General features: G+C 43.7%; 2 protein-coding genes and 1 long non-coding RNA gene across 16 annotated transcripts in view; 2 read left to right on the top strand and 1 right to left on the bottom strand.

Annotated features, from left to right (window-relative positions):
• ZNF512 (zinc finger protein 512) overlaps positions 1-17,193 on the bottom strand; it is a 79,281-nt gene extending 62,088 nt beyond the window's left edge. For 7 of the 10 annotated variants that reach the window (XM_048846175.2, XM_075126237.1, XM_048846181.2 and 4 more), the window contains exon 1: positions 17,057-17,193. The gene's annotated coding sequence lies outside the window, so the exon portion shown is untranslated. Of the gene's footprint in view, positions 1-2,103; positions 2,127-11,297; positions 11,432-17,056 lie in introns of those variants that run through there. The other 3 variants (XM_048846180.2, XM_048846176.2, XM_048846177.2) reach the window with 3 other exon arrangements.
• On the top strand, positions 6,150-8,824 carry LOC142071487 (uncharacterized). Its single transcript, XR_012667507.1, has 2 exons — positions 6,150-6,455; positions 6,744-8,824. It is a non-coding gene; the product is annotated as an uncharacterized LOC142071487 (long non-coding RNA).
• Positions 16,696-26,827, top strand: part of GPN1 (GPN-loop GTPase 1) — an 83,237-nt gene continuing 73,105 nt past the window's right edge. For 3 of the 5 annotated variants that reach the window (XM_075126236.1, XM_048846196.2, XM_075126235.1), the window contains exons 1-2: positions 16,696-17,678; positions 17,798-17,891. In XM_075126236.1, the coding sequence (XP_074982337.1) occupies positions 16,942-17,678; positions 17,798-17,891 (831 nt within the window). In that variant the 5' untranslated portion in view covers positions 16,696-16,941. Of the gene's footprint in view, positions 17,679-17,797; positions 17,892-20,731; positions 20,772-26,827 lie in introns of all 5 variants that reach the window. The other 2 variants (XM_048846190.2, XM_048846192.2) reach the window with 2 other exon arrangements.

The raw sequence follows: 26,827 nt of genomic DNA, 5'->3' as shown, positions 1-26,827 counted from the left end.
AGGATCTCAGCTGCCCACCATTAGTCCCACCCAAAGTCTCATTTTCCACCGCCCTCCTCAGTAACATCTCAGGCCTAACTTAAGTTTCAATATCAAGCAGTCAGAACCACCCTTTTTCAATAGCCCTCTATGCTTCAGGCTTGGGAACCCAGAGTGTATAGCTTTCCTGTTCTAAATGGGCTGAACATCTACATCTTCACAGCATTACAACACTGAAGATATGGATGGCACAGTGTTGAGAAAAGCTACACAGTGGTTCCCCAAATCCAGTGCCTAGTAAAGATATGATTGACTCAGATGACAGAACAGCTGTGGTCCAGGGTGAGAGGTCAAGTTCTATCATGGATTAGAAACTGGCTAAGAGACAGAAAACAAAGACGGGCTAAATTGTCAATTTTCTTCATGGCAAAAGGTTAACAGCAGGTGCCACAAAGTTTCCCTTCAAAGATGGGGCTTGCTTAATGTAATAATTATCTGGAGGAGGGGGTTAGTAGGGAGGTGACAAAATTTGCAGATGACAAATTATGTAGACTGGTCACAGATAGAGGCAATGGGGAGAAACTTCAGAGGGATCCTAAGAAAACGGGAAAATGAGCAGCCCGATGGCAAATGAATGTCAACGGATGTTGACAAATGCAAAGAAATGCACAATGGAAGGAATAATTCACTATTCACATATAGTGCTGACTTCTAAATGTACTGTACAAACTAGGAAAGATCTGTGGGTCACTGTGGGCAGAACCAGTCAAAAAGACAAAAACAAAACAAAACAAAAATGTTCGAATGCTAAAGGAATAGGATGGTGAAAAAATCATGGCTGTCAATTAATCGCAGTTAACTCCCGTGATTAACTGAAAAAAAAATGCGATTAAAATTTTTTTTCGCAATTAAAGAGTTAAACAATAGAATACCAATTGAAATTTATTAAATATTTTTGGATGTTTTTCTACATTTTCAAATATATTGATTTCTATTACAACACAGAATACAAGGTGTACAGTGCTCACTTTATATTTTTGTTTGCAAATATTTGCACAGTAAAAAAACCAAAAAAAATAGTATTTTTCAATTCACCTCATACAAGTACTGTAGTGCAATCTATCCTGAAAGTGTAACTTACAAACATAGATTTTTTTTTGTTACATAACTGCACTCAAAAACAAAACAATGTAAAATTTTAGCACCTACAAGTTCATTTCATCCTACTTCTGGTTCAGCCAATCGCTAAGACAAACAAATTTGTTTACATTTACGGGATATACTGCTGCCTGCTTCTTATTTACAATGTCACCTGAAAGTGAGAACAGGTGTTCACATGGCACTTTTGTAGGCAGCGTTGCAAGGTATTTACATGCCAGATATGTTAAATATTCATATGCCCCTTCATGCTTCAGCCACCATTCCATGCTGATGATGTTCGTTAAAAAATAGTGCGTTAATTAAATTTGTGACTGAACTCCTTGGGGGAGAATTGTATGTCCACTGCTCTGTTTTACCCACATTCCGCATATATTTCATGTTACAGAAGTCTCGGAGGATGACCTAGCACATGTCGTTTGATTTACGAACACTGTCACTGCAAATTTGACAAATGCAAAGAAGGTACCTGTGATGTTCCCCTCTGGTGTTATCCGGACCGGTGATCTGCTAGGTCACTCCAATCCTTGACTCTGGGAACCAGCCTTAACCTGCTCTGCTGTGAGAATCCCCCACTCCTGGGCTGTTCATGCACAGCCTCTGGCATGTAAGCTGCTCCCAGCTATTTGCAACTGAATGACACTAGCGAATATCTCCGGTCCCAGAGACAACCGTCTTGCAGTGTCCAGTTATGCCCCCTGGACGCTGCAAGCTTATATGACTTGGTCAATTTAACAAAGAAATTGATATGTACCAGGCTTGTTATCCCAAGGGGAGCCTCTGACACACTTCAGACCAAACGCACTGATTCAGGTAGAACAAACAAATTTATTAACTATAAAGATAGATTTTAAGTGATTATAAATCAAAACACAAGTCAGATTTGGTCAAATGAAATAAAAGCAAAATGCATTCTAAGCTGATCTTAACACTTTCAATGCCCTTACAAACTTAGATGCTTCTCACCACAGGCTAGATGGTTGCTGCTCAACCAGGCTCTCCCCTTCGATCAGCACTTCAGTCGCTTGATGTGATGTCTGCAGATGTAGGTGGAAGAGGGAGAGAGCATGGCAAAGAGCATGGCAAATGTCTCTCCCTTTTACCATGTCCTTTCTTCCCTCTTAGCTTTGCCCCCCACCCCCTTCAGAGTCAGATGAGCATTACCACATCGCAGTTCCAAACTAACCAAAGGAAGGGGGGGGGTGACTCCCTCGAGAGACTAACAGATTCTTTTTTTGCTCCCTAGGCCATCACCCTTTGTTCCTGTGTGGTTGGGCTGGGTTTGTCTCATCAACGCCCTGATGAGGTGTGAACTGCCTTTCTGCTCTTGCAGAGTTTTTGCCTGGGCTTATTTTAAGCCATGGGGATACATTTTCAACTTCATGACTACCTACATGAAATTATAACCTATAACAACAATGCTCAGTACATCATGCGCCTTCCGAAGACACCCGACATGACAAACTTTGCACTGGATATCACATAATCATTTTACAAGGGGCTGCTGGGTGTCCCCCGGAGGTACAGAGCATCATAGTACCAATGACAGGTTTCAGAGTAACAGCCATGTTAGTCTGTATTCGCAAAAAGAAAAGGAGTACTTGTGGCACCTTAGAGACTAACCAATTTATTTGAGCATAAGCTTTCCTGAGCGACAGCTCACTTCATCGGATGCATACTGTGGAAACTGCAGAAGACATTATATACACAGAGACCATGAAACAATACCTCCTCCCACCCCACTCTCCTGCTGGTAATAGCTTATCTAAAGTGATCACTCTCCTTACAATGTGTATGATAATCAAGTTGGGCCATTTCCAGCACAAATCCAGGTTTTCTCACCCTCCGCTCCCCCCCCCCCCAAACAAACTCACTCTCCTGCTGGTAATAGCCCATCCAGTACCAATGTGAGATTTCTAAAAATAGCTACAGCACTTGACCCAAGGTTTAAGAATCTGAAGTGCAGTACAAAATCTGAGAGGGACAAAGCATGGAGCATGCTTTCAGAAGTCTTAAAAGAGTGATACTCAGATGTGGAAACTACAGAACCTGAACCACCAAAAAAGAAAAACAACCTTCTGCTGGTGGCATCTGACTCAAATGATGAAAATGAACATGATCGGTCCGCTCTGCTTTGGACTGTTATTGAGAAGAACCAGTCATCAGCATGATGCATCTCCTCTGGAATGGTGGTTGAAGCATGAAGGGACATATGAATCTTTAGAGCATCTGGCACGTAAATATCTTGCAATGCCGGTTACAACAGTGCCATGTGAACGCCTGTTCTCACTTTCAGGTGACATTGTAAACAAGAAGCGTGCAGCGTTATCTCTTGCAAATGTAACCAAACTTGTTTGTCTGAGCAATTGGCTGAAGTAGGACTGAGTGGACTTGTAGGCGCTGAAGTTTTACATTGTTATTTTTGAATGCAGGTTTTTTTTGTACATAATTCAACATTTGTAAGTTCAACTTTCACGATAAAGAGATTACACTACAGTACTTGTATTAGGTGAATTGAAATACACTATTTTTGTTTTTTACAGTGAAAATATTTGTAATCAAAAATATACAGTGAGCACTGTACATTTTGTATTCTGTGTTGTAATTGAAATTAATATATTTGAAAATGTAAAAAAATCCTTCTATTTATTGTTTAGCAGTGCGATTAATCATGATTAATTGTTTTAATTGCTTGACAGCCCTAGTTATAATGGCACTATTAGAGAGACACGGTGAGTGAGGTAACATCTTTCACTGGACCAACTTCTGTTGGTAAGAAAGACAAGCTTTGGAGCCCACTTTATCTCTCTAATATTCTGGCATCAACATAGCTACAACTACGCTGCATTCAATAATGGCATTATATAAGTCAGAACCTCACCCTCACTGGGCATATGATGTTCATTTCTGGTGGCCACCCTATCTGCTTCTGTAGGACAAAAGATTGAAAAGATTGGACTGTTCAGTTTAGTGAGGTGATAGAAGAGAAGGGATATGATAGCAGGATAAAAAAATGACAGGTCCAGAGAAGTTGGATTCAATGTTCCTACTTACCCTCTCAATAAAAGAGCAGGGAGACGGCCAACAAAATTGAAAGACATTACGTTTAAAACTGATAAAAGAAAAGATCTTTTTACACAATGCATAACCAACCTGTGGATCTCAATGCCACTACACATTATTGAGGCCAAGAGCTTAGCATGATTCCCAAAAGGACTGGACAGTTATATGGACAATAAGACAACTTTGTTTAGCTATTGCAGGCTATACAGTATTTGCATTACTGTACACTTTAAAAAAATTTTTTTCAACCTATCCTGCTGTTTCTTCAGTCTGGATATTAAAAACAAAACTTCTAATTTTAAATCAGTCTGCTCTTCAAATGTTTTAGTGGTACACGCTAAACTATATGTAAAAAGCCTCTTACAGGCTGCAGTACCACACAAATGTGAAAGAGAAAAATACTGCTGAAGGTGAGTTTCTATTAACAGAGATAGCAGTTTCACTGGGGGTATGTCTTCACTGCAGAGTTAACTTGAGTTATACACTCAAGTTACATTTCTCAAGTTAGCCAAGCTCAAGTGACCACACCGTGAAACAACATTTGAGCTGCTGTGTCCACTCAGCTGTAACACTAAGACATCTGGGGACGCATCCCACGGTATTCTGCACTGCAGTAAGCTGAGCTGCTCTATGAATTCTTCCCCAATAAATTGAAAAAAGTTGTCTGTCCTTACAGAGGGAACTTTGGGACAGCTTTGGAGGACCAATGGCACTCAAGTGGAGCTAGCCTATGTCCACACTACAATGGTCATATTAGCAGCTGACAAGTGGCACTAACTCAAGCTTTAGCTTATAACCCCGGACAAACCAACCAATTTGAATCTAAAGCACCACCACACTCAAGTTAATAAATTGTACGGATGGAACGTGAATTGGGGGTAACTCAAATTAACTTTGCTGTGAAGAAACTCTATGGCACAATGTTCACTAAAGGCTTATGGCTCAATGCTATCAGAAATGATGTTACAAAAACACAAAAGCTTCCATTATGCCAACAAGAAGCAGGCACATAAAAGACAGTATCCCCACTTCAGGGCCATAACCCTGGTATCAGGCGCCAACCTCATTTTACTGATATCCAACCAATTTCCAAATACTTAAAGAAAGGTAAGTAGACAAGGACATAGATTCTAAAGAGACAATACACAAATTCAGGCACACAATGGGATACTGATTGAACAGTGACATTTTACATGTAATTTATGGGTCCCCTGAATACCAGGGTGGATAAAAATCAAGGATTTAAAAAAAAAAAAACATTTTTTTTTTGATAAAACGCTTTTTGGGGAAAAAATAAAACTATCTAAAGATAGTTTTAATTAAAACACATTATAGCTCAAAGATATCTCATCATGGAATAGGGATTATAAATTCTAATTCTATAGTATGAGACAATATATTCATGTAATGTTTAAGAAAAGTTTTGTAAATACATTCTAATAGTTCACGGATTAGGGACCCAATTTTATGGTGTTCCAGGGGCTTCTGTATAGATTATTTAAATTATTTTTTTTATCTACCTATTGGGACTCAGTGCTCAGTCCAGAAGATACCATCAGAGATGCTCGGTTTTGCAGTTCTCAAAATGTGGATTTGTGTCTCCAGAGATAACATGCTTGTTAACAGTAAAAATGTTTTAAAATAAATATATAAAAGGTGAGTAATAAGAGACCTCAACCCTATTGTCCCTCTGCAAACTTGTGTACACAGAGTCAATCATAGAATCATAGAATATCAGGGTTGGAAGGGACCCCAGAAGGTCATCTAGTCCAACCCCCTGCTCGAAGCAGGACCGAACTCTCTCTAAAAGTGCAAAGTTTCAAAAAGTTCAGTGAATAGAAGATTGTTGGGGGTGGAATAGATCTGCACAAGGAGAAGAAGTCTGGAGATAAATGTGAGAAAGGAGGGACAGGCAGTAGAAACAAAAGTGAAACTGTTTGAGCAGCACATTCCAGAAGTCCTGAGGTCTTTTTGAGGGTAGCCTTCATTGATTTGAAATCTACCATGCCATTCTCCCACTAGAAGGGAAAATCTATAATGGCAGCAGGCCGTAAGAGATACCCAGTTTGGGAATATTTTAATGAAGTTCCTCAACCTGTGGGTAAGACACACATGCGTGCAAAATGCAAATGGTGCAACAAAGAAATGTTAAGGCCTAGTTGCCCGAATGAAACATCATGAGAAGTGTTCCTTCTCAGGAGGAAGCTGCGTTGAAGATGATGAAAGGAACATGTCTGAACATGCAGGATCTTCAGGTGGTAATTTTTTTTTTATTTCATACTTCTTTCTTAAGGACTGCCTGTCCTCCTTCTGGACTATTCTTGAATTCTCATGTTTGAGCAAAAAATATAGTTGTTACTTTATGGTACTATCATTTCAGATGCAGTTGTGATAAAAAAAATAAATAGCTGAAATAGGCAGATCTTCCTTTTACAATTTCACCTTTAAAGTAGTACTGAGTGTCAGTGAATGAGCAATGAGTAATATTAAATAAGCAGTATGGTAATAATAATTAAATAACTGCACTGGCTTATTTTGTTTAGGAGAATCCATCCTCAACATACAGGATTCTGAAGACTATCCACCTTCAAGATCACCATCATTTTCTATAGTTTCAGAGTTTTCAGTCACATTATGTATGTCACATAGCCACAGTACATCACCTGTAGCAAAAAGGAAAAAAAATCTCCATCATCCAGAAACAACCATAGATAAATTTGTGATAAGAACCAGCAGATTACAAAAAGAGGTAATTGATGAAAAAATTGCCTGGTTTGTTTATGCAACAAACTCTCCTTTCCCTATGATTGAGAACCCACACTTCATTAACGTGGTTCAGTCATTAAGACCAGGATACAGTCCACCCAACAGAGCAGATGTCGCAGGCAAATTGCTGGATAACTTGTATGAAAGAGAAATTGAGCAGTGTGCAAAAGGTTTAGAGGGTAAAATTGTTAACCTAAGTCTTGATGGGTGGAGCAATGTCCACAATGATCCTGTGGTATGGGCTTGTGTGACAACAGAAGTAGGGAAGGTCTTCCTTACAGAAACAATTGATACATTAGGAAATGCACACACAGCAGAATACTTACAAGAAGTAGCAGTAAAAGCTATAACAAACTGAAAAAAAATGCAAATGTCTAGTACACAGCTTGGTCACAGACAATGCTGCAATTGTATCCAAGATGAGAAGAAATTTAGAAGAGAGTCCCAAGCTAATAACATAAGGTTGCAGTGCTCATCTGATGCAACTCCTAGCCAAAGACTTCAGCATTCCAGAAATAAAGACTAATGTTGTTGAAACTGCAAAACAGTTCCATAACAATCACTTTGCAGCAGCTGCTCTGAAAAAAGTGGGAGAAACCAAGCTAACTCTCATGTGATGGAATTCAGTAGTGGACTGTTTTGAGCACTATATCAAGAACTGGCCTAATCTGATGACAGTTTGTGAACAAAATCGTGAAAAAATAGATGGCACTGTCACAACCAAAATTCTCAACATCGGGCTTAAGAAAAAGGTTGAACACAGGCTGAGTACCCTGAAGCCTATTTCTGTAGCCTTGAACAAAATGCAGAGAAATAGCTGTTTTACTGCTGACACTGTTGAAATTTGGAAGGAACTGAGTGAGATCTTTAAAAGAGAAATATGCAATGACAGAGTTAAATTACAAGCATTAAAAAAAACGAATGGGACAAGCACTATCTCCAGCTCATTTTCTTGCAAATATTCTCAATACTCTGTACCAGGGTCAAACCTTAATTGCTGAAGAAGAGGAGTTGGCTATGACATGGACATCCAGCAATCATCCCTCCATAACGCCAACTATAATAAACTTCAGGGCTAAGGGTGAACCATTCAAGAAATATATGTTTGCTGATGATGTTTTAAAGAAAGTCACACCAGTGAACTGGTGGAAGTCACTTAAGCACTTGGATTTAGAGACTGTTGAAGTGATAATCTCACTTTTAACAGCAGTAACTTCTGCCGGTGTATTTTCTTCCTTTGGACTAATTCATTCCAAATTAAGAAATCGTCTGGGACCTGAAAAAGTAGGAAAGCTTGTTTTTCTTTTCCAAATTATGAATAAACAGGAAAATGAAGGTGAAGACAACTGAGTTAGCTGCAGAAGCCAATATTTTAGGTTTCTCATGTGTTAAGGAAAAGTTAGCACATGACTCCATTTTGGTTTGGGGCCCACCATTGTTTAAATGCCAGCACATCATACACCAGGAAGAGTGATCCTTAGATACTGAATCCCTGTAAAAATCCTCCTCCTTGTCTCCAGCCTGCCTTGACTCCCAGTATCTGGTTTTTGTCAGTCTCTAACTCCCTGTCTCTTGGCCTTGATGTGAGGCCTCCCATTCTGATAATAAAAGTTACTGATGCATGGCTTTAGGACCATGCTGTGTAATTAACATACTGGTATAGCACGAGGAATGCACCAAGCAGGGATAGGTGGTAGATAAGAAAAGGGTTTGTTTATTGGCTAAGGTTTCTGATGCACGAGGGCAACATGCTTTGCTAAAAAGTATATAACCTTTGTATAATTTGTATTCAGGGTCCCACCCTGGCTAGCAGGGGGGCACCACGCTCAAGCGTAATAAACTTAGTGTCTTTTGGGAACTCTGCAGTTGTGGACTTTGTTTCTGTGCCTCAGCCTAGATTCGAACTGTGCGTGTCCTACCAGGTGTAATTCGCAGCATTGGTGTGCGTGTCCTACCAGATGTAATTCATAACACGTTAACCTGGCTGACATAGTCGATTAAATTTTTGTTTGCTTTTTTAAAAAATATTTCATTTAACTATTGTAGTTAAAAACAATTAACAAAACCAAACCTGATTTTAAAAAACTTAATGTTTAACTAAACTCAAAAATTCATGTTTATTTTAACAAAAACATATGTTTGCTGCTGAAGAAAAAAATCCAGAATACATAACGTCGTTTTCGTTAAATATAAGAACATAAGAACGGCCATACTGGGTCAGACTAAAGGTCCATCAAGCCCAGTATCCTGTCCTCTGACAATGGCCAATGGCAGGTGCCCCAGAGGGAATGAACAGAACAGGTTATCATCTAGTGATCCATGCCCTGTCACCCAATCCCAGCTTCTGGCAAACAAAACAATTTAAATATCTGTCTGGTAACGTTCTCCTCCTAATATAGCATGGCAAGAAAATCCTCCAAATATTAATGATTAACCTGTTAAATTAGAGAGAGTTCGCCTCCCAATGACTTCATAAATACCTGCTTCAATTACATTTGGTAAATGAAATAACCAATCATTCATTTTCTCATATAGCTGTAAAACTAATCTGAAAAGTTTTCAAAAGAAATAACTTTAAAAATGTACAGTGTGTACCTTCTAAAAACGAAACCTAGATCTCTGAGTTGTGAAGAATACGTATTAAGCTTATAACAACCAACAAGAATGTACTTTTATGTAGAAATCCATCATTAAATAGAGTCTTCCTGAGTAGTGATTTAAATCATGATTTAAGTTTGATTTGAATCAAATCCACCCTGCTGAACACTGTTTGAATCTTGCAGAAGTATTTGTAATTAACAACCATCAACAATTCCAGTACAGTTATGTGTCTGATAAGATGTTAATCAAGGTGCTTACAGGTTTCAGAGTAACAGCCGTGTTAGTCTGTATTCGCAAAAAGAAAAGGAGTACTTGTAGCACCTTAGAGACTAACCAATTTATTTGAGCATGAGCTTTCGTGAGCTACAGCTCACTTCATCAGATGTATACCGTGGAAACTGCAGCAGACTTTATATACACACAGAGATCATGCTTACAGATGCACAAGGATAAAGAAGGGTCAGCCTCAGCACCAAATGTCCATGTGCTGTGTGTGGAAAAGTGTATTCCCGCTGCTAAAACTCTATTACAGGTTTCAGAGTAGCAGCCGTGTGAGTCTGAGCAGCCGTGTAAGTATCCACAAAAAGAACAGGAGGACTTGTGGCACCTTAGAGACAGACAAATTTATTTGAGCATAAGCTTTCATGAGCTACAGCTCACTTCATCGGATGCATGCATCTGATGAAGTGAGCTGTAGCTCATGAAAGCTTATGCTCAAATAAATTTGTCTGTCTCTAACCTATGTTAGGAAACTGATCTAGCAGAAGTTTGCTTGACTAGGGATTGGTCCTGTGCTTTGAGCTGCTGAAACCAGAAGAGCATCTGCCTAGATGCTAACATTTAAACTTCTTTCAAGTTCAGACATTCAAATATTATAATATTGCAAGGCATTGAAAATTATGTGAGTCTAGACAGAGCTTGAGCGTGACATGAGAGCCAGGTGCACGCACAGATCAACTCAGAAAGGGCCTACCCATAGAAACGTCTTAATTAGCCTCTCACAGTTTGTATGGCAACTTCCACCTTCTCTGTATGTGTATCTATCTATATACCTTCTTATTATTGGTTCCATTCTATGCAGCGGATGAAGTGGACTGTAGCTCACGAAAGCTTATGCTCTAATAAATTGTTAGTCTCTAAGGTGCCACAAGTCCTCCTGTTCTTTTTGCGGATACAGACTAACACAGCTGCTACTCTGAAACCTAACATAGATTGTTATTATCTATATTAACACAGTGCCTAGGAGCCCTAGTCCTGGTCCAGGACCGCACCGTGCTCGGCCCTGTACAAACACGGAACAAAACATGCTCCCCTACCCCTGAGAGTTTACAACCTAAGTTTAGGGAAGAGACACCAGGTGGACGCAGACCCACGGACGTGGAATACAAGGCAACGCGATGACAGGCTACGGTCTCCGTTACTCGCTTTGTGGTTTGCGCCTTCTCCACCCGCAGGGACAAGCTGCCCCTCTCCGGCCGAGAGCCCGCCGGTTACTCGAGCGGGGCTCCCCCGGGCACGGAGACACCCTGCCCCAGAGAGCTCACGGCCCACTCTGAAACAAGGCGCAACGAGTCAGCGGGGCACAGGGGGGGAGCTGCGGGACGCGCTCAGCCGGGGCTGCCACTTGCCCCCGGGGCCCAGGGGCCGGCGGGGGCGCACGGCGCGGGGCGGGCGGGCAGCCGGGCGGGCCGCGGGTGCCCGGGCAGAGGGGGCGGGCCGCAGGCACTTACCGAACAGCCGCCGCTCCGCATGGCGCGCGCCCAACTAGCGCCTCATCGCTGTGCGCCCCTCACAAACAAACATCAGCGATCTTCACCCACGTGACCCAAACAGGCTCGTGGTGACATCATCTCGGCGCGCCTCAACCATGGCGTCAACCGCTCCGCAAGGGCGGCCGTTTCCGAGAGTGCCACGCCCCCTCCCACTCTGGCGGGCCAGCCCCCGCCCCCGCCCCCGGGCAGGAGCAGGAGTCACCGTGCGGGTGTGACCGCAGCCCGAGGCGGCGCGCGCCCGGGGGCGCTTCCCCGCCCTCTGATGCCAGCCCCCTAGCGCATGGCTGGCCCCACATCCCCCCTTGCCGCAGTCCGTGGGCTCCCCGCGGTGCCTTCAAACAGGGGCTTCATGCCTTTGCCTTGGGGCCCTTCCTAGCCTAGCCCCGCCCCAGGAAAACCAGTCTCCTCGGAGGCACCTCTGCTGTGAGCCCTTCAGAAGCCAGCTAGCTGCCAGGCCCAGGCAGGTGGCCAGCGGTGAGTATTGCTCACTGAGCCTACACTACTACTGGCAGCTGGAGGGGCAGGTGAGGACTGGGGGGCAGGAGTGGAGTTATGGGAGCTGGAGCGAGAGGCTGCCTGTGCAGTCTCCTCCTCATCATGAACTACGACTGAATCCTCTTCTGAGCCATCTGAATCCAGGTTTTCTCACACCGCCCCCCCACCCCCACCCCCACCCACCACACCCACAAACCCACCAGCAGGAGAGTGGGTTGGTGTGTGTGTGTGAGAAAACCTGGATTTGTGCTGGAAATGGCCCACCTTGATTATCATACACATTGTAAGGAGAGTGCTCACTTTAGATAAGCTATTACCAGCAGGAGAGTGGGGTGGGAGGAGGTATTTTTTCATGCTTTGTGTGTATATAAAAAGATCTTCTACACTTTCCACAGTATGCATCCGATGAAGTGAGCTGTAGCTCACGAAAGCTTATGCTCAAATAAATTGGTTAGTCTCTAAGGTGTCATAAGTACTCCTTTTCTTTTTGCGAATACAGACTAACACGACTGTTACTCTGAAACCTATCTTTTGAGTAGCCATCAAACTCTCACCATAATGGTCCTGCATTCCCATTTGTGTCCTTTAGGGTGTGTCTCACCTAGATTATAAACCCAGAAAGGACCATTGTAATCATCTAGTTTGATTTACAAGTGTGTTGTTAGAACATAGAATCATATAGGACTGGAAGGGACCTCGAGAGGTCATCTAGTCCAGTCCCTGGCACTCCTGGTAGGACTAAGTTATCTACAGCAGGGGTCTCAACCTCAATTTACCTTAGGGCCAGTGCCAGTCCTCAAATCCTCCCAGTGGGCCAATAATGTCACTCATGCTGCCCAGAACCTGCCCCCCCAAACTCCGCCCCCCACCTGCCTAAGGCTCTGGGATAGGGTAACCAGATGTCCCATTTTTATAGGGACAGTCCTGTTTTTTGGGACTCTCTCTTATGTAGGTGCCCATTACCCCCCACCCCTTGTCCCGTTTTTTCACAGTTGCTGGTCGTCCTACTCTGGGAGGGAGTTTGGGTGAGGGAGGAGGTCTGGGGTAGGGGATTGGGGTGCAGGGTGAAGGCTCCAGAAGGGAGTTTGGGTGCAGAAGGGGAGAGAGGTTGGACTCTGGGAGGGAGTCTGGGTGGGAGAGGAGGTCTGGAGTGCAGGCTCTGGGATGGAGTTTGGATGCTGGGTGCAGGCTCTGGGCTGGGGCAGGGGATGGGGGAGGCAGGAGGATGGGGTGGGGTTGCAGGCTCTGGGAGGGAGCCTGGAGGTGTGAGGGTTGTGTGGGAAAGGGGAGGGGGTGCAGGCTCCAGGAGGGGGTTGGGGTGTGTGGCGCTTACATGGGGCTTCAAAGCAGGGTGGGCAGGGTCGGGGGGGCCTCCACACGCTGCTGCACCGCCCCCACAGCTTCCCATTGGCCGCAGAGGCGCTCGGGGCGGGGGCAGCACGCGGAGGCACAGCCCTGCCCCGCCCTGGGGCCACAGGGAGTGGCTGGTAGATACATGGAGCGAACAGACAAAAGCCGCTCAGCTCTACTGCGCTGCCGGTGGTGACTGGGGCCCTGGGTCATTTTAAATCACCCGGGGCGGAGTGCCCCGTGGCGGCAGGCAGGGCCAAGGGAGAGACCCGGCCCCAAAATTGCTGGAGCCACGTGGGCCACATTGGAGAGGTTCTCAAGCTGCAGATGGCCCGTGGGCTGGGAGTTTGAGACCTCTGATTTAGACCATCCCTGACAGGTGTTTGTGGCGGAGGGATAGCTCAGTGGTTTGAGCATTGGCCTGCTAAACCCAGGGTTGTGAGCTCAATCCTTGAGGGGGCCATTTAGGGATCTGGGGCAAAAATTGGGGATTGGCCCTGCTTTGAACAGGGGGTTGGACTAGATGACCTCCTGAGGTCCCTTCCAACCCTGATATTCTATGAATCTCCATCACTGGAGATTTTTAAGAGCAGATTAGACAACCTCCCTAGGCACTTTATTACATTGTTTAACCACCCTGACAGGAAGTTTTTCCTAGTGTCCAGCCTAAACCTCCCATGCTAGCTAATGCGTTATAGAAGGCTAGTTTAATGGCTGAAGCACAAGCCTAAGGTTTGAGAGACTTGGGATCAATTTCCTGCTCTACCAGAGACTTCCTGTGTAACCTTGAGCAAGTCACTTAGCCTATCTGTGCCTCTGTTCCCCATTTGTAAATGGGGATAATAATACTTTTCTATTTCATGGTGGTGTTGTGAGGATAAAGATGGTGAAGTTCTCAGATACTGTAATAATAGGAGCCAGCCATACAAGAACCTTAGAAAAAAGCCTAGTGTAAACAAGGCAGTGAAAACTTTAACAGGTGGTAAGTTGGTTGCCTTAAAACCAAAGAAGAAGTTCCAACATATTAGCTAACATACATCTTTAAATCCTAGTTAAACAAAGTCTAGCATTCACACATTGGTAAACTGAGGAGAGTCTAGAGGTTGTTTTAGGAGTTGTGCCGATAAGTTCATTTGTATTAAGTCAACCGTTTATACTTCCACTTTCTTCTTTCAGCATTAAATGGACAAGTGAAAAATTTTCAGCCTCTCCTCATTGCCTTGGTCTCCTTGTCTGTTTCCTTCACTCTGATTTTTCTCTCTAGAACTCCAATCTCCTTTCCCCTTCTTTAGGATTTTTTCCCCTTCAGATTAATTCTCAATACATATTTATCGTTTGTATTTGGGATAAAAAAAGATGATGCTGTCTCATCATACAGTGATAACACTCTTTCCATTCCACTAGTATTTTTGGATGGCGTTAAACGGAGGTTAGACATTTTAAAATCAGCAAGTCCAGATAACTTGCTTCCAAGAGTTTTAAAAGCGCTTGCTGAGGAGCTCGCTGGACCATTACTGTTGATTTTCAATCAGTCTGTAAGCACTGGAGAAGTTCCAGACGATTGGAAGAAAGCTAATTTTTTAAAAGGGTAAATGGGATGACCCAGGTAATTAAGAGACTGTCAGCCTGACACTGATCCCAGGCAAGATAATGGAGTGGCTGATATGGGACTCAATTGATAAAGAACTAAGGGAGGGTAATGTAACTAATGCAAATCAACATGGGTTTATGGAAAATAGATCCTGTCAAATTAACTAGATATCTTTTTTTGATGAGATTACAAATTTGGTTGATAAACATAATAGTGCTTACATAATGTAATAGGCATCATCTGTAAGGGCTTGACTTGCTATTGCACAACATTTTGACTAGAAAATTAGAACTATATAAAATGAAATTGGCACACATTAAATGGATTAAAAACTGGCTAACTGATAGGTCTCAACAGGTAACTGTAAACGGGGAATTGTCATCAAACAGATCTGTTTCCATGGGGCCCTTATGGGACTGGTTCTTGGACCTACACTATTTAACATTTTTATTAATAACCTGAAAGAAAATATAAAAATTGGGGAAATGGTAAATAATGAAGAGAGCAGGTCACTGATTCAGAGCAATCTAGATCACTTGGTAAACAGCACAGGAAAACAATGTGTTTTAATACAGCTAAATGTAATATATGCATCTTGGAACAAAGAATGTAGGCCATGTGTACAGGATGGGAGACTCTATCCTGGGAAGCAGTGACTTTGACAAAGATTTGGGGGTTATAGTGGATAATCAGCTAAACATGAGCTCTCAGTGTGATGCTGTGGCCAAAAGAGCTAATGTGATTCTGGAATGCATAAATTGGGGAATTTCGAGTAGGGGTAGAGAGGTTATTTTATGTCTGTATTTTGCACTAGTATGACCACTGTTGGAATCCTGTGTCCCTTTCTGGTGCCCACAATTCAAGAAGGATGTTAATAAATTGGAGTGAGTTCAGAGAAGAACCACGACAATGATTAAAGGAGTAGAAAACATGCCTCATAGTTATAGATTCAAGGAACTCAATCTATTTATTGTAACAAAGAGAAAGCTAAGGGGTGATTACAGTCTAAGTATAGATCTCTATCATATATGGATAACAAATATTTAACAATGGGCTCTTCAGTCTATCAGAGAAAGGCATATCATCATCCAATGGCCGGACGTTAAAGATAAACAAGTTCAGACTGGAAATAAGGTGTACATTTTTAACAAGTTAAGTCCAAAGCAGACTGTGAAGAGTTAGAAAGGGATCTCACAAAACTGGGTGACTGGGCAAGAAAATGGCAGATTAAATTCAATATTCATAAATGCAAAGTAATGCACATTGGAAAATCTCAATTACACATACAAAATTATGGGGTCTAAATGAGTTGTTACCACCCAGGGGAAAGATCTTGGAGTTATTTATGATAGTTCTCTTAAAACATCCGCTCAATGTGCAATGGTAGTCAAAAAATCTAACAGAATCCTAGAAACCATTAGGAAAGAGATAAGCCAGAAAATATCATAATGCCACTATATAAATCCACTGTGCTCCCACACCTTGAATAAGGCATGCAGTTCTGTTCGCCCCATCTCAAAAAAGATATATTAGAATTGGAAAAAGTACAGAGAAGGGCAACAAAAATGATTAGGAGCACAGATCAGCTTCTATACGAGGAGGGATTAAAAAGACTTGGACTGTTCAGCTTGGAAAAGAGATGACTGAGGTGATATAGTATAGAGCGTTATAAAAGCAGGAATGGTGTGGAAAAATTAATAAGGACATGTTATTTACCCATTCACATAACACAAGAACCAGGTGTCACCCAATGAAATGAATAGGCTGGGTTTAAACAAATGGAAGTACTTCTTTACACAACACACAGTCAACCTGTGGAACTCATTGCCAGGAGATGCTGTTAAGGGCAAAAGTATAACTGAGTTTAAAAAAAAAATAGATATGTTATAGAGGATAGGTCCAATCATGGCTACTAGCCAAGATGGTCAAGGATATAATCCATGCTCTGGGTGTGCCCTAAACCTCTGACTGCTAGAAGCAGGGACTGGATAATAGGGTCACTCAATACATTGCCCTGTTCTGTTCACTCCCTCTGAAGCGTCTGGCAGTGGGCATGGGCATCCGCCGAAGACAGGATACTGGTCTAGATGGACCATCAGTCTGACCCCGTATGGCCGTTCTTATGTAGATGATCACAAGGATCCCTCTTGGTCTTAGACTCTTTGAATGAATGTATCCTTCTCTCCCCTTTCTGCGCTGACTCCTCTCCTCCCCGATCTTGCATGGAATTCCTCCTTCCCTTTCCTCTCACGTCTGCTTTCTTCCCCTTCCCCAATCTCACCTTCCCGTCTTCTCTCTTTCCGCAGGCAGCAACCACCGGTGGCCAGTAAAGCCACCGGACCCCCTTGCAGTCAAGGCCCCCGCTGCTCGGGCATCCGCTGGAGGGGTGACCCCACAGCTCTATTCTCGCCGTTGCCCCGAAGACACGAAGCTCTCTTCGTGCTGGGCTCCCACACGGCCACCTTAACCGTCGCTCACGCCGGGCGCCCGCGGCCCCCCATCCCGCCGCAGGCTGTTGCGCTGGGAGGCGACAAGCGGTTCTGCGGGCTCGCGCGGCCGCGCCGGGAGGCTCATGGGAGAAAGGTGGGGGCGCTGGGCACTGCCGGGGCGGCGGGGAGCCCTTGTCGACAGGCAGAGCCCGGGAGCGAGTGGCGCCCCCGCCGGAAGCCCGCCCCGCCCGGAAGCGCTGTTCGATCTGTTCCGGAAGCGGCGTTAGCAAGATGGCGGCGGCGGAGCGGGCGGCCCGGAAGCGCTGTTCGATCTGTCCCGGAAGCAGAAGCGGTGTTAGCAAGATGGCGGCGGAGCAGGCGGCGGCGGCGGGAGCCGGCTCCGAGTCTTGCGCCCCGCCGGTGTGCGTGCTGGTGCTGGGCATGGCGGGCTCTGGGAAAACCACCCTGGTGCAGGTGATGAGCTTAGAGCCGGGGGAGGGGCCCCGCTCCCGGGCCGGGGGGCAGGCGGCTGCGGGGGGTGGGGAAGCGAGGTCTCCTCCTTTTCTTTGATCTCTCCCTCTCCTCCTCCTCAGAGGCTCACGGCCCATTTGCACAGCCAGAATTCCCCGCCCTACGTCGTCAACCTGGACCCTGCTGTGCGCGAGCTGCCTTTTGCAGCCAACATCGGTGAGTAGCTCGCGCTGCGCGCTCTGGCTCCTGGGGCAGATGCGCTTTTGTCAGTCTCTGTTGATGCCCTTTCATGCAACCCTGTTATAGGAAGCGCTGAGTCAGAGCAAATAACTGGTGGTTTAATATACAGATTCCTCCGACTACTAAGCCTATTTGTTCATCCCAGTCACGTTTCTAAGGCAAGTGTAACACCTCCCAGTTCATAATGTCACATGCAGTTGAGGATTGAGCAGAATGAGCTCTTTCTCTTTTTCCCTTACCCATGAAAGATTTATCTAGTAGTGCTGTCTCTGTGCCTGGTCCTGATTGAGAGGGCTCTGGGTTGTAGGCAGGTTGTGATGAATACTGGGTTTTGCTAGTTTCCCTTTAAAATCATAGATACACTGAATTGCACATCTAGTAAGTTTTGTATTCTTAATACGTTTGTAGTTTTTGTATATCTTTGTTCAGAAATGGGAAGTTGGATGCTGTGAGGTAGTTGGCTAGGTGGGTTGTTGGAAGAGTCTGAATGCTAATGTGGGAGTTTATTTAGGGTAGACTAATGCGGTATAACTAGGGAGAAAAGGGTTTATTTATTTTTTTGCATTGCACAAGCAACTAAAGGCTTGAGTCAGGATTGGAGCCCCATTGTTCTGGGCATAGTACAGATGCTCAGGTAAACAGCCCCTGATTTGGAAAGTTTGCTGTCTAATTTGGAAGAAGCTGTAACAAACAATGGAGAAAATGAGGAATGAAGGACAAGAGTAGTAGTAACATGAGGTGGTTCTGAAGCATTTGAAAGCTTTCTCTTTTATTTATAAATAAAAGAGATTGGCAGTTGCCACTTAGTTTAGCCATTTTCAATTTGTGACTTCCTTTGTGCATCACAGAAGGAGTCTTGAGGGAGGAAGCTGAAGGACAAGACTAATAGCCTTTCAGAATATTTGGAGAAGAGCGTTCTATTTTTAAGGATTGGTGTGCAAGGAAATGCAAAGATATTGCAGAAGGGGACAAATGAGTGAACAAGATTTTCAACTTTGAAACTGAAAAAGTAAAAAATATAAACTGCCTATCAAGAAGCACTTGATGAGTGGAGGTTATTTCAGTTTGGTATGCCCTTCATTTGTGATATTCAGATTGGATTAAACAGAGCATTGGAGGATACTTTAACCGCAGGTTGCCCTCTACAGTGTAAGGGAGTGAAGCTTTCAGACTTCCTTTTCCTGGTTTGGGTAAGGGAATGCTATGTAACAGCTCTGTCTTCTATTTCAGTCTGTTTTAATCACTGGGAACAGCCGTGTTCTAGCTTAGGCATATGGACTACATGTTGTTTCCGTAGCACTCAGAACTGGGCAGGCACTTTCCAGAGATATAATTGATGTTGCTGGCCTGAAGAATTTAAAATCTAAATAGATTTAAGTGAACCAAAAAACCCACATAAGTTATGAAAGAAAAAAAATCGAAAGTTTAGGTGGGTGGGGGAAGGATGCCCATGGTTCCAGTGAAAGCAAGTGGCTGCTTAGATAGATGTGTCTTGACCGATTGTGTTGTATCATATTTACTTATTTAAAAAGTAAATTTTTGGGTGGCTCTTGGGGTTTAATTTTTACTTTCTGCACAGCACATAAACTCTTTGACACAAAATATTATTGAGGCTAATAGATTAGGATTCATTCAAAAAACAATTATATCTATATGAATAATTTACACATTCAAAATCACACTAGGACTAAAAAGGGATGGAAACTTTCCTACTTCAGGGTATAAAACAACCACCAGCTGCCTGAGGTTAGGAAGAAACTTCCCCCTGTGCATATTATTCCATAACTGTCAACTATGGGGTGTCAAGCACCTTTCTGTAAAGTATCCGGTATTGACTACAGGCAGATGTGGGTGACTGGACTAAAATAAACTACTGGTCAGATCCATCGTGGTAATTCCTATATTTCTTTGACATGGGAAGGGGATGATATAGTGGTAACAAAAGAATGTGAACTGGAGAGTACAGAGGGGTGGATGGTGGGTGGCTGAAAAATGAAAGGTTAGAAAATGAGAGTGAGAAACACAGTGGGCAATGGGAGGGAGTGAAGTGTTTCCAGTGCTAGATGAGGGGTGGATTTAGAGGATTACAAGCAAACAGTGCTGTAGAGAACTATAAATTATTGCTTTACAGCAGTGGTTCTCAAACTGTGGGTCGGGACCCCGTTTTAATGGGGTCACCAGGACTGGCTTAGACTTTCCGGGGTCCAGGGCTAAAGCTGAAGCCCAAGTCCCACTGCCCGGGGCTGAAGCCAAAACTCGAGGACTTCAGCCCTAGGCACTGGGGCTCAGGTTACAGTCCCCCTGACTGGGGCTGAATCCTCTAGGCTTTGCCCCTTATCCCCACAGGGGTGGGTGTGGAACTTGGGTTGGGCTCAAGCTTCAGTTCCTCCTCCTGTGTTTGTGCAGTAGTTTTTGTTGTCAGAAGGGGGTCACGGTGCAATGAAGTATGAGAATCCCGCTTTACAGCCGTCAAGAGTGTTGGATTCCTCACTGTTCAGATAAATGCACATGTTCTGTTCACCATCGTATTTAGATCTAGCCCTGCTGAAAGCAAATCTAATACGAACGGTGATTATCAAACATGTAAACTATTTGGAGGTCTCGTGTATCAATGTGATGTTTTACAAGTATGGTGGGGGTGGCTAGTGTCGATGAAGCATTAAAGTCCTCTGTGAAACTAGTCCCACATGTACTGGCTTCCTTCATTGAGGCAGGGAGGGGAGGGGGAATACTTACACCTGGAGAGCTGTCTTTCCCCTCTCATCACATTATTAAAATTTATTCAGTTGTTACTTTATCACTTTATTGTTTTCTAGATATCAGAGACACAGTGAAGTACAAAGAAGTCATGAAACAGTATCCTTTTCCTTTGCTTAAGATCACCTCTGCATACTCAACTCCTACAGACACAGACGACCATCTCTGTACACTGGGCAAAACAGAGAGAATTGTTTTGGGGTTGCTCATGGGTAAAATGTAGCCAGAGACAGTGAGAATTTAACACAGGATACTGGTTGGGCTGGGTAGGTTGGAAAATGAGGGCTTTGGTTTGCTTGTTGGCTGCTCCTGGGATGTGAAGTTAGAATGAAAATGTGTAATAAGGCCGTCATGCCACTTAGATCATTTGTTTCCTTCCTGTAGTAATATCTGCCCCAGACCTACTGTTGTAGTGCTTGGGGAATGAAGATTTGCACTTTGTGCCAGTGATTTTATGCCCAGTCAGTTCTCTGCCCTCTCAAAAGCAACAGGGATAGGAGCAGGTATTCGCTTCTTTGGTCGTGCCAGCCTGCAAACCCAATTCTGTGTGTCTAAGGGAAAAAAAACAACCCCCACCAAACACCCTCCTACTTCTCCATAGTGAGGGAGACTAAAGGATCAATTTTTGCAGGATTTAAGCAGTGGGTTTTTTAAAGAAGTTTCTATCCCTTGTAGTTTAGAAGAGTAACTTTCCATATTGTTTACCGAACATAGGCTGAAACGCTGCTATCTTCTTGAATGTTTAGGCCACGGTTCTAGAGTCTCTTGCAGTGCAGTGATTTTTTTCAAGCAGCAGCAGAGTGAAATTAACATGAGTGGAGCTATTTGCTTGGAAGGAGGAATTAAAACTAGAGTATGGAGGGGAGAGAGTGCCCCTGCAGTACCACAGTGGCCTGATCTGAAGGGGTGTTTGGGAAGAGGTAAAACAGCTGCTTCTTTCCAGAAACAAGAATGGAAAGTGTGGAGAGGGCTTCAGATTTCTCTCCCACTGGTCAATAGTTGATGTAAAAGACGGAGTCCCTGTGCAGGGTCCAGAGCTGGCACCCTGGTAAGAATACTAAAGTCTGGCTTTCATAAATGAAAATGAAGTAAGGCTTTTGATGTGGATTATTTAACATTTGTACGTAGTGCAAGTGTGGATAACGAGTACTTGAGGTTAGACTCCTAGCTATTGTTTAGGTGTGACTAGTAGTTTTGGTGGGGTATGTGGTTAGTGATTAAGACTTAATTTCAGAAAGGGGGACTACACAAAAATGAAGAAGTTAGTGAAACAGAAATTAAAAGGTACGGTGCCAAAAGTGAAATCCCTGCAAGCTGCATAGAAATGTTTTAAAGACACCATACTAGAGACTCAATTTAAATGTATACTCCAAATTAAAAAAGAGAGAAGCAAAAAAGTGCCACCATGACTAAACAACAAAGTAAAAGAAGCAGTGAGAGACAAAAAGGCATTCTTTAAAAAGTGGAAGTTAAATCCTAGTGAGGAAAATAGAAAGGAGCATAAATTCTGGCAAATGAAGTGTAAAATTTATAATTAGGAAGGCCAAAAAAGAATTTGAAAAACAGCTAGCCAAAGACTCAAAAACTAATAGCAAAATTTTACTTTTAGCTGGAAGCCTGCTAAAAAACCAGTGGGGCCACTGGACAATCGAGAGGCTAAAGGAGCACTCAAGGAAGATAAGGCTATTGTGGAGAAACTAAATGAATTCTTTGCATCTGTCTTCACAGCTGAGGATTTGTGGGAGATTCCCAAAGCTGAGCCATTCTCTTTAGATGACAAATCTGAGGAAGTCTCCCAGATTGAGGTGTCATTAGAGGAGGTTTTGGAACAAATTGGTAAACTAAACAGTAATAAATCACCAGGATGAGATGGTATTCACCAAGAGTTCTGAAGGAACTCAAATGTGAAATTGCAGAACTACTAATTGTAGTTTGTAACCTATCATTTAAATCATCTTCTGTACCAAATGACTAGCAATGACGAAGGCTGCGAGTCTGTCACGGATTCTGTGACTGATGCAGCAGCTGGTGCTGGCTCAGGGGCTGCCCCTAGGCCAGGAGCAGCAGTCTGGGTGTGTGTGGGGGGGACTCAGAGCTAGGAGCAGGGGGTTGGAGGCTGCGTGGGGACAGGACGCTTACCTCGGGGTCAGGGGCTCCCTAACTCCCACTGACATGGCCCCACTGCAGCTCTGAGGCGATGGAGGGGTTGGGGGGGCGGTCTCTATGCTGTCCGCATCTGCAGGCTCCGCCCCTGCAGCACCCATTGGCTGCGGTTCCCAGCCAATGGGATCTGCCGCAGCTGGTGCTTTTTGTGGGAATAGTGGAGCTCCTGCCCTGCTCCCTCTGCTGCCTAGGAGCTGCAGGGATGTGGAGCCGGGTAGGAAGCCCCTGCCAGTCCATTCCCCCTCCACCACCCCCAGCACCAACGGGGGTCCTATGCCACCCGGCCTGGTCCCTCCCCTCCCTCCCCAAACATCTGTGGCTCTCTCCCACCCCCGCCCCCCTGGGCAAACTGGTTGAAACTATAGTGAAGAACAAAATAGATGAACATTTTTGTTGGGTCAACATGGTTTTTGTAAAAGGAAATCATGCCACGCCAATCTATTAGAATTTTTGAGGGTGTCAACAAGCATGTGGACAAACTAGAAACTATAGTGAAGAACAAAATTGTCAGACATAGATGAACATTTTTGTTGAGTCAACATGGTTTTTGTAAAAGGAAATCATGCCACGCCAATCTATTAGAATTTTTGAGGGTGTCAACAAGCATGTGGACAAGGGGGATCCAGTGGATATAGTGTACTTAGATTTTCAGAAAGCCTTTGACAAGGTCCCTCACCAAAGGCTCTTAAGCAAAGTAAGCTGTCTTGGGATAAGAGGGAGGTCCTCTCATGGATTAGTAACTGATTTAAAAGATATGAAACAAAGGGTAGGAATGAATTATCAGTTTTCCGAGTGGAGAGAGGTAAATAATGGTGTCCCCCAGGGGTCTGTACTGGGATCAGTCCTATTCAAAATATTCATAAAATTATCTGGAAAAAGGGGTAAACAGTGAGGTGGCCAAATTTGCAGATGATATAAAACTACTCAGGATAGTTAAGTCCCAAGCAGACTGCAAAGAGCTAGAAAAGGTTTTCACAAAACTGGGTGACCGGGCAACAAAATGGCAGATGAAATTCAGTGTTGATAAATGCAAAGTAATGCACTTTGGAAAACATAATCCCAACTATACATATAAATGAGGGGTTCTAAATTAGCTGTTACCACTCAAGAAAGAGATCTTGGGGTTGTGGATAGTTCTGAAAACATCCTCTCAATGTACAGCGACAGTCAAAAAAGTGAACAGAATGTTGGGAATCATTATGAAAGCGATAGATAATAAGACAGAAAATATCATATTGCCTCTATATAAATCCATGGTACACCCACATCTTGAATACTGTGTGCAGATGTGGTCATCCCATCTCATAAAAGATATATTGGAATTGGAAAAGGTTTAGAAAAGGGCAAAAACAATTATTAGGGGTATGGAACGGCTTCCATATGAGGAGAGATTAATAAGAATGGGACTTTTCATCTTGGAAAAGAGATGAGTAAGGGGGGTTATGATAGATGTCTATAAAATCATGACTATTTTGGAAAAAGTAAATAAGGAAGTGTTATTTGCTTCTCATAACACAAGAACTTGGGTCACCAAATGAAATTAATAGGCCACAGGCTTAAAACAAAAGGAAGTATTTTTTCACACAACACACAGTCAACCTGTGGAACTCCTTGCCAAAGGATGTAGGCCAAGGCTATAACAGAGAATTAGATAACTTCATGGAGGATAGGTCCATCAATGGCTATTAGCCAGGATAGGCAGGGATAGAATCATAGAATATCAGGGTTGGAAGGGACCCCAGAAGGTCATCTAGTCCAACCCCCTGCTCGAAGCAGGACCAATTCCCAGTTAAATCATCCCAGCCAGGGCTTTGTCAAGCCTGACCTTAAAAACCTCTAAGGAAGGAGATTCTACCACCTCCCTAGGTAACGCATTCCAGTGTTTCACCACCCTCATAGGGAAAAAGTTTTTCCTAATATCCAATCTAAACCTCCCCCACTGCAACTTGAGACCATTACTCCTCGTTCTGTCATCTGCTACCATTGAGAACAGTCTAGAGCCATCCTCTTTGGAACCCCCTTTCAGGTAGTTGAAAGCAGCTATCAAATCCCCCCTTATTCTTCTCTTCTGCAGGCTAAACAATCCCAGCTCCCTCAGCCTCTCCTCATAACTCATGTGTTCCAGTCCCCTAATCATTTTTGTTGCCCTTCGCTGGACTCTCTCCAATTTATCCACATCCTTCTTGTAGTGTGGGGCCCAAAACTGGACACAGTACTCCAGATGAGGCCTCACCATGGTGTCCCTAGCCTCTGTTTGCCAAAATCTGGGAATGAGCGACAGGGGATGGATCACTTGATTGTCTGTTCTGTTCATTCCCTCTGGGGCACCTGGCATTGGCCACTGTGGGAAGACAGGATACTGGGCTAGATGGACCTTTGGTCTGACCCAGTATGGCCGTTTTTATGTTATGTTCTTCAGATGGAAATTGGGATTTAGGTGCAAGGAGAGGGTTATAGCTGTCTCTACAGCATCCAACATTGATCACTACTGGAGACTGAACACCTGACTTGATGGGCTTTTTATTATTTGCCTGATCTTTTATTATGGATATTTGATCTCTGGGAAGAATGGTGGTATGAAATAGTGTAGGTATCGATGAGTTAGAGTTAGTGCTTGTAGCGTACAGTATAGCGGACTGCCAGGTCTGCTATAGTTAACTTTTATACTAGCTTTCAGTTTGAAGTTTGACTCTCAAGTGCTCTAAAATCTGCACAATTACTTGAATAGCCTTGAACATTTTTATGCCTCAATGGGGGTGTGGGACAGGGTTAGTGATCCAGATTTTTGGTCATTTCACAAAGCGGTTCCTCACCTACAGCTTCCCTCCCACCCAAAAAGACCAAAAACAGATTTTAGGGTTCATGAATGTTAGGGGGCTTATTCCTTCACCCACTTACTTCCCTGGTCCTTCTCGCATGAACAGAGAGCAACAATACCCGAAGTCCAAAGGTGCAAACAATTCGATGTTTATTGGGGTGAACTTCCAGCAAGCATGATTCCAGTTTCCTTCCTTAGTATCCTCCTTCCCAGCTCTGACACCACAGAGCCTTACACCTGTGTCCCTGTTCCCATTCCTACCCTTAGCCAAACATGATTCCAACTTCCTTACTCCCATTCCCTGTTCCCATTTCCCCCTTTAGCAAAACATGATTCCAATTTTCTTACCCCCATTCCCTGTTCCCATCTCACACACCCACATGCCCACCCCCACCCAGTCACTTCCTCGTTGACTACAGATTATATAGTAAAACTTGAGTTCTGCTTAGCTATACCTTAACCAATCATTTTCCTGAAATTTAACTAACCAATCCTAACATATTGTAACATGATTATGTAACCAGTTATATCCCACCACCTCAATTAGTTTACACCCAGCAAAATTAATTATACAGCAGACAGGAACAATCACAGAACGAGACAGAGATTATACAGACAAACAACAGCAAAGTGGGAACTATAATGACAAAACAATACAGAAGTGAGGATTTCACATCCCAGCTATTGATAAGTGAGTTCTTGCCAGACAGGATGCGATCAAACTAAGTTTCCTTTTACATTTTCTAGGCACTTCCCTTTCTCTGGAGGTGATAGGAATACAATCCTGTCCTGATAGTGCCTAACAGCCCAATAGCACCTTATTTCAATGTGACTAGTTTGGAATGTGAGGATGTGACCGTTCGCTTCCCAGCTTATGGCTGCCTCTGCTGCTTAGCCAAAGGCCTGAGCCTAAGCACAGGGCCACAAACTGTCACAGTAAGAGAAGGCCCTTACACTGGCAGACAGTGGTTTTGATTCTTTCTTTTATACCTCTATCACTAGCCAAGTGATAAGAATACACCTAAATTCTTAGAGTATAGGCCTTTACAGACAGGCCTGAATATCTATATCCTAACAATGAATTCTGCCATTGTATTTTTGCATACAGATAAGGATCAAACTAGGGCTGAGATCATAACACCAGGGTCTCAGTCACTCAGGAGTTACCTCTGCC

The sequence above is a fragment of the Caretta caretta genome, chromosome 3 (genome assembly GCF_965140235.1).
Source record: "Caretta caretta isolate rCarCar2 chromosome 3, rCarCar1.hap1, whole genome shotgun sequence".
Classification (NCBI taxonomy): domain Eukaryota; kingdom Metazoa; phylum Chordata; order Testudines; family Cheloniidae; genus Caretta; species Caretta caretta.
This window is presented reverse-complemented; position numbering and strand designations above follow the sequence as displayed.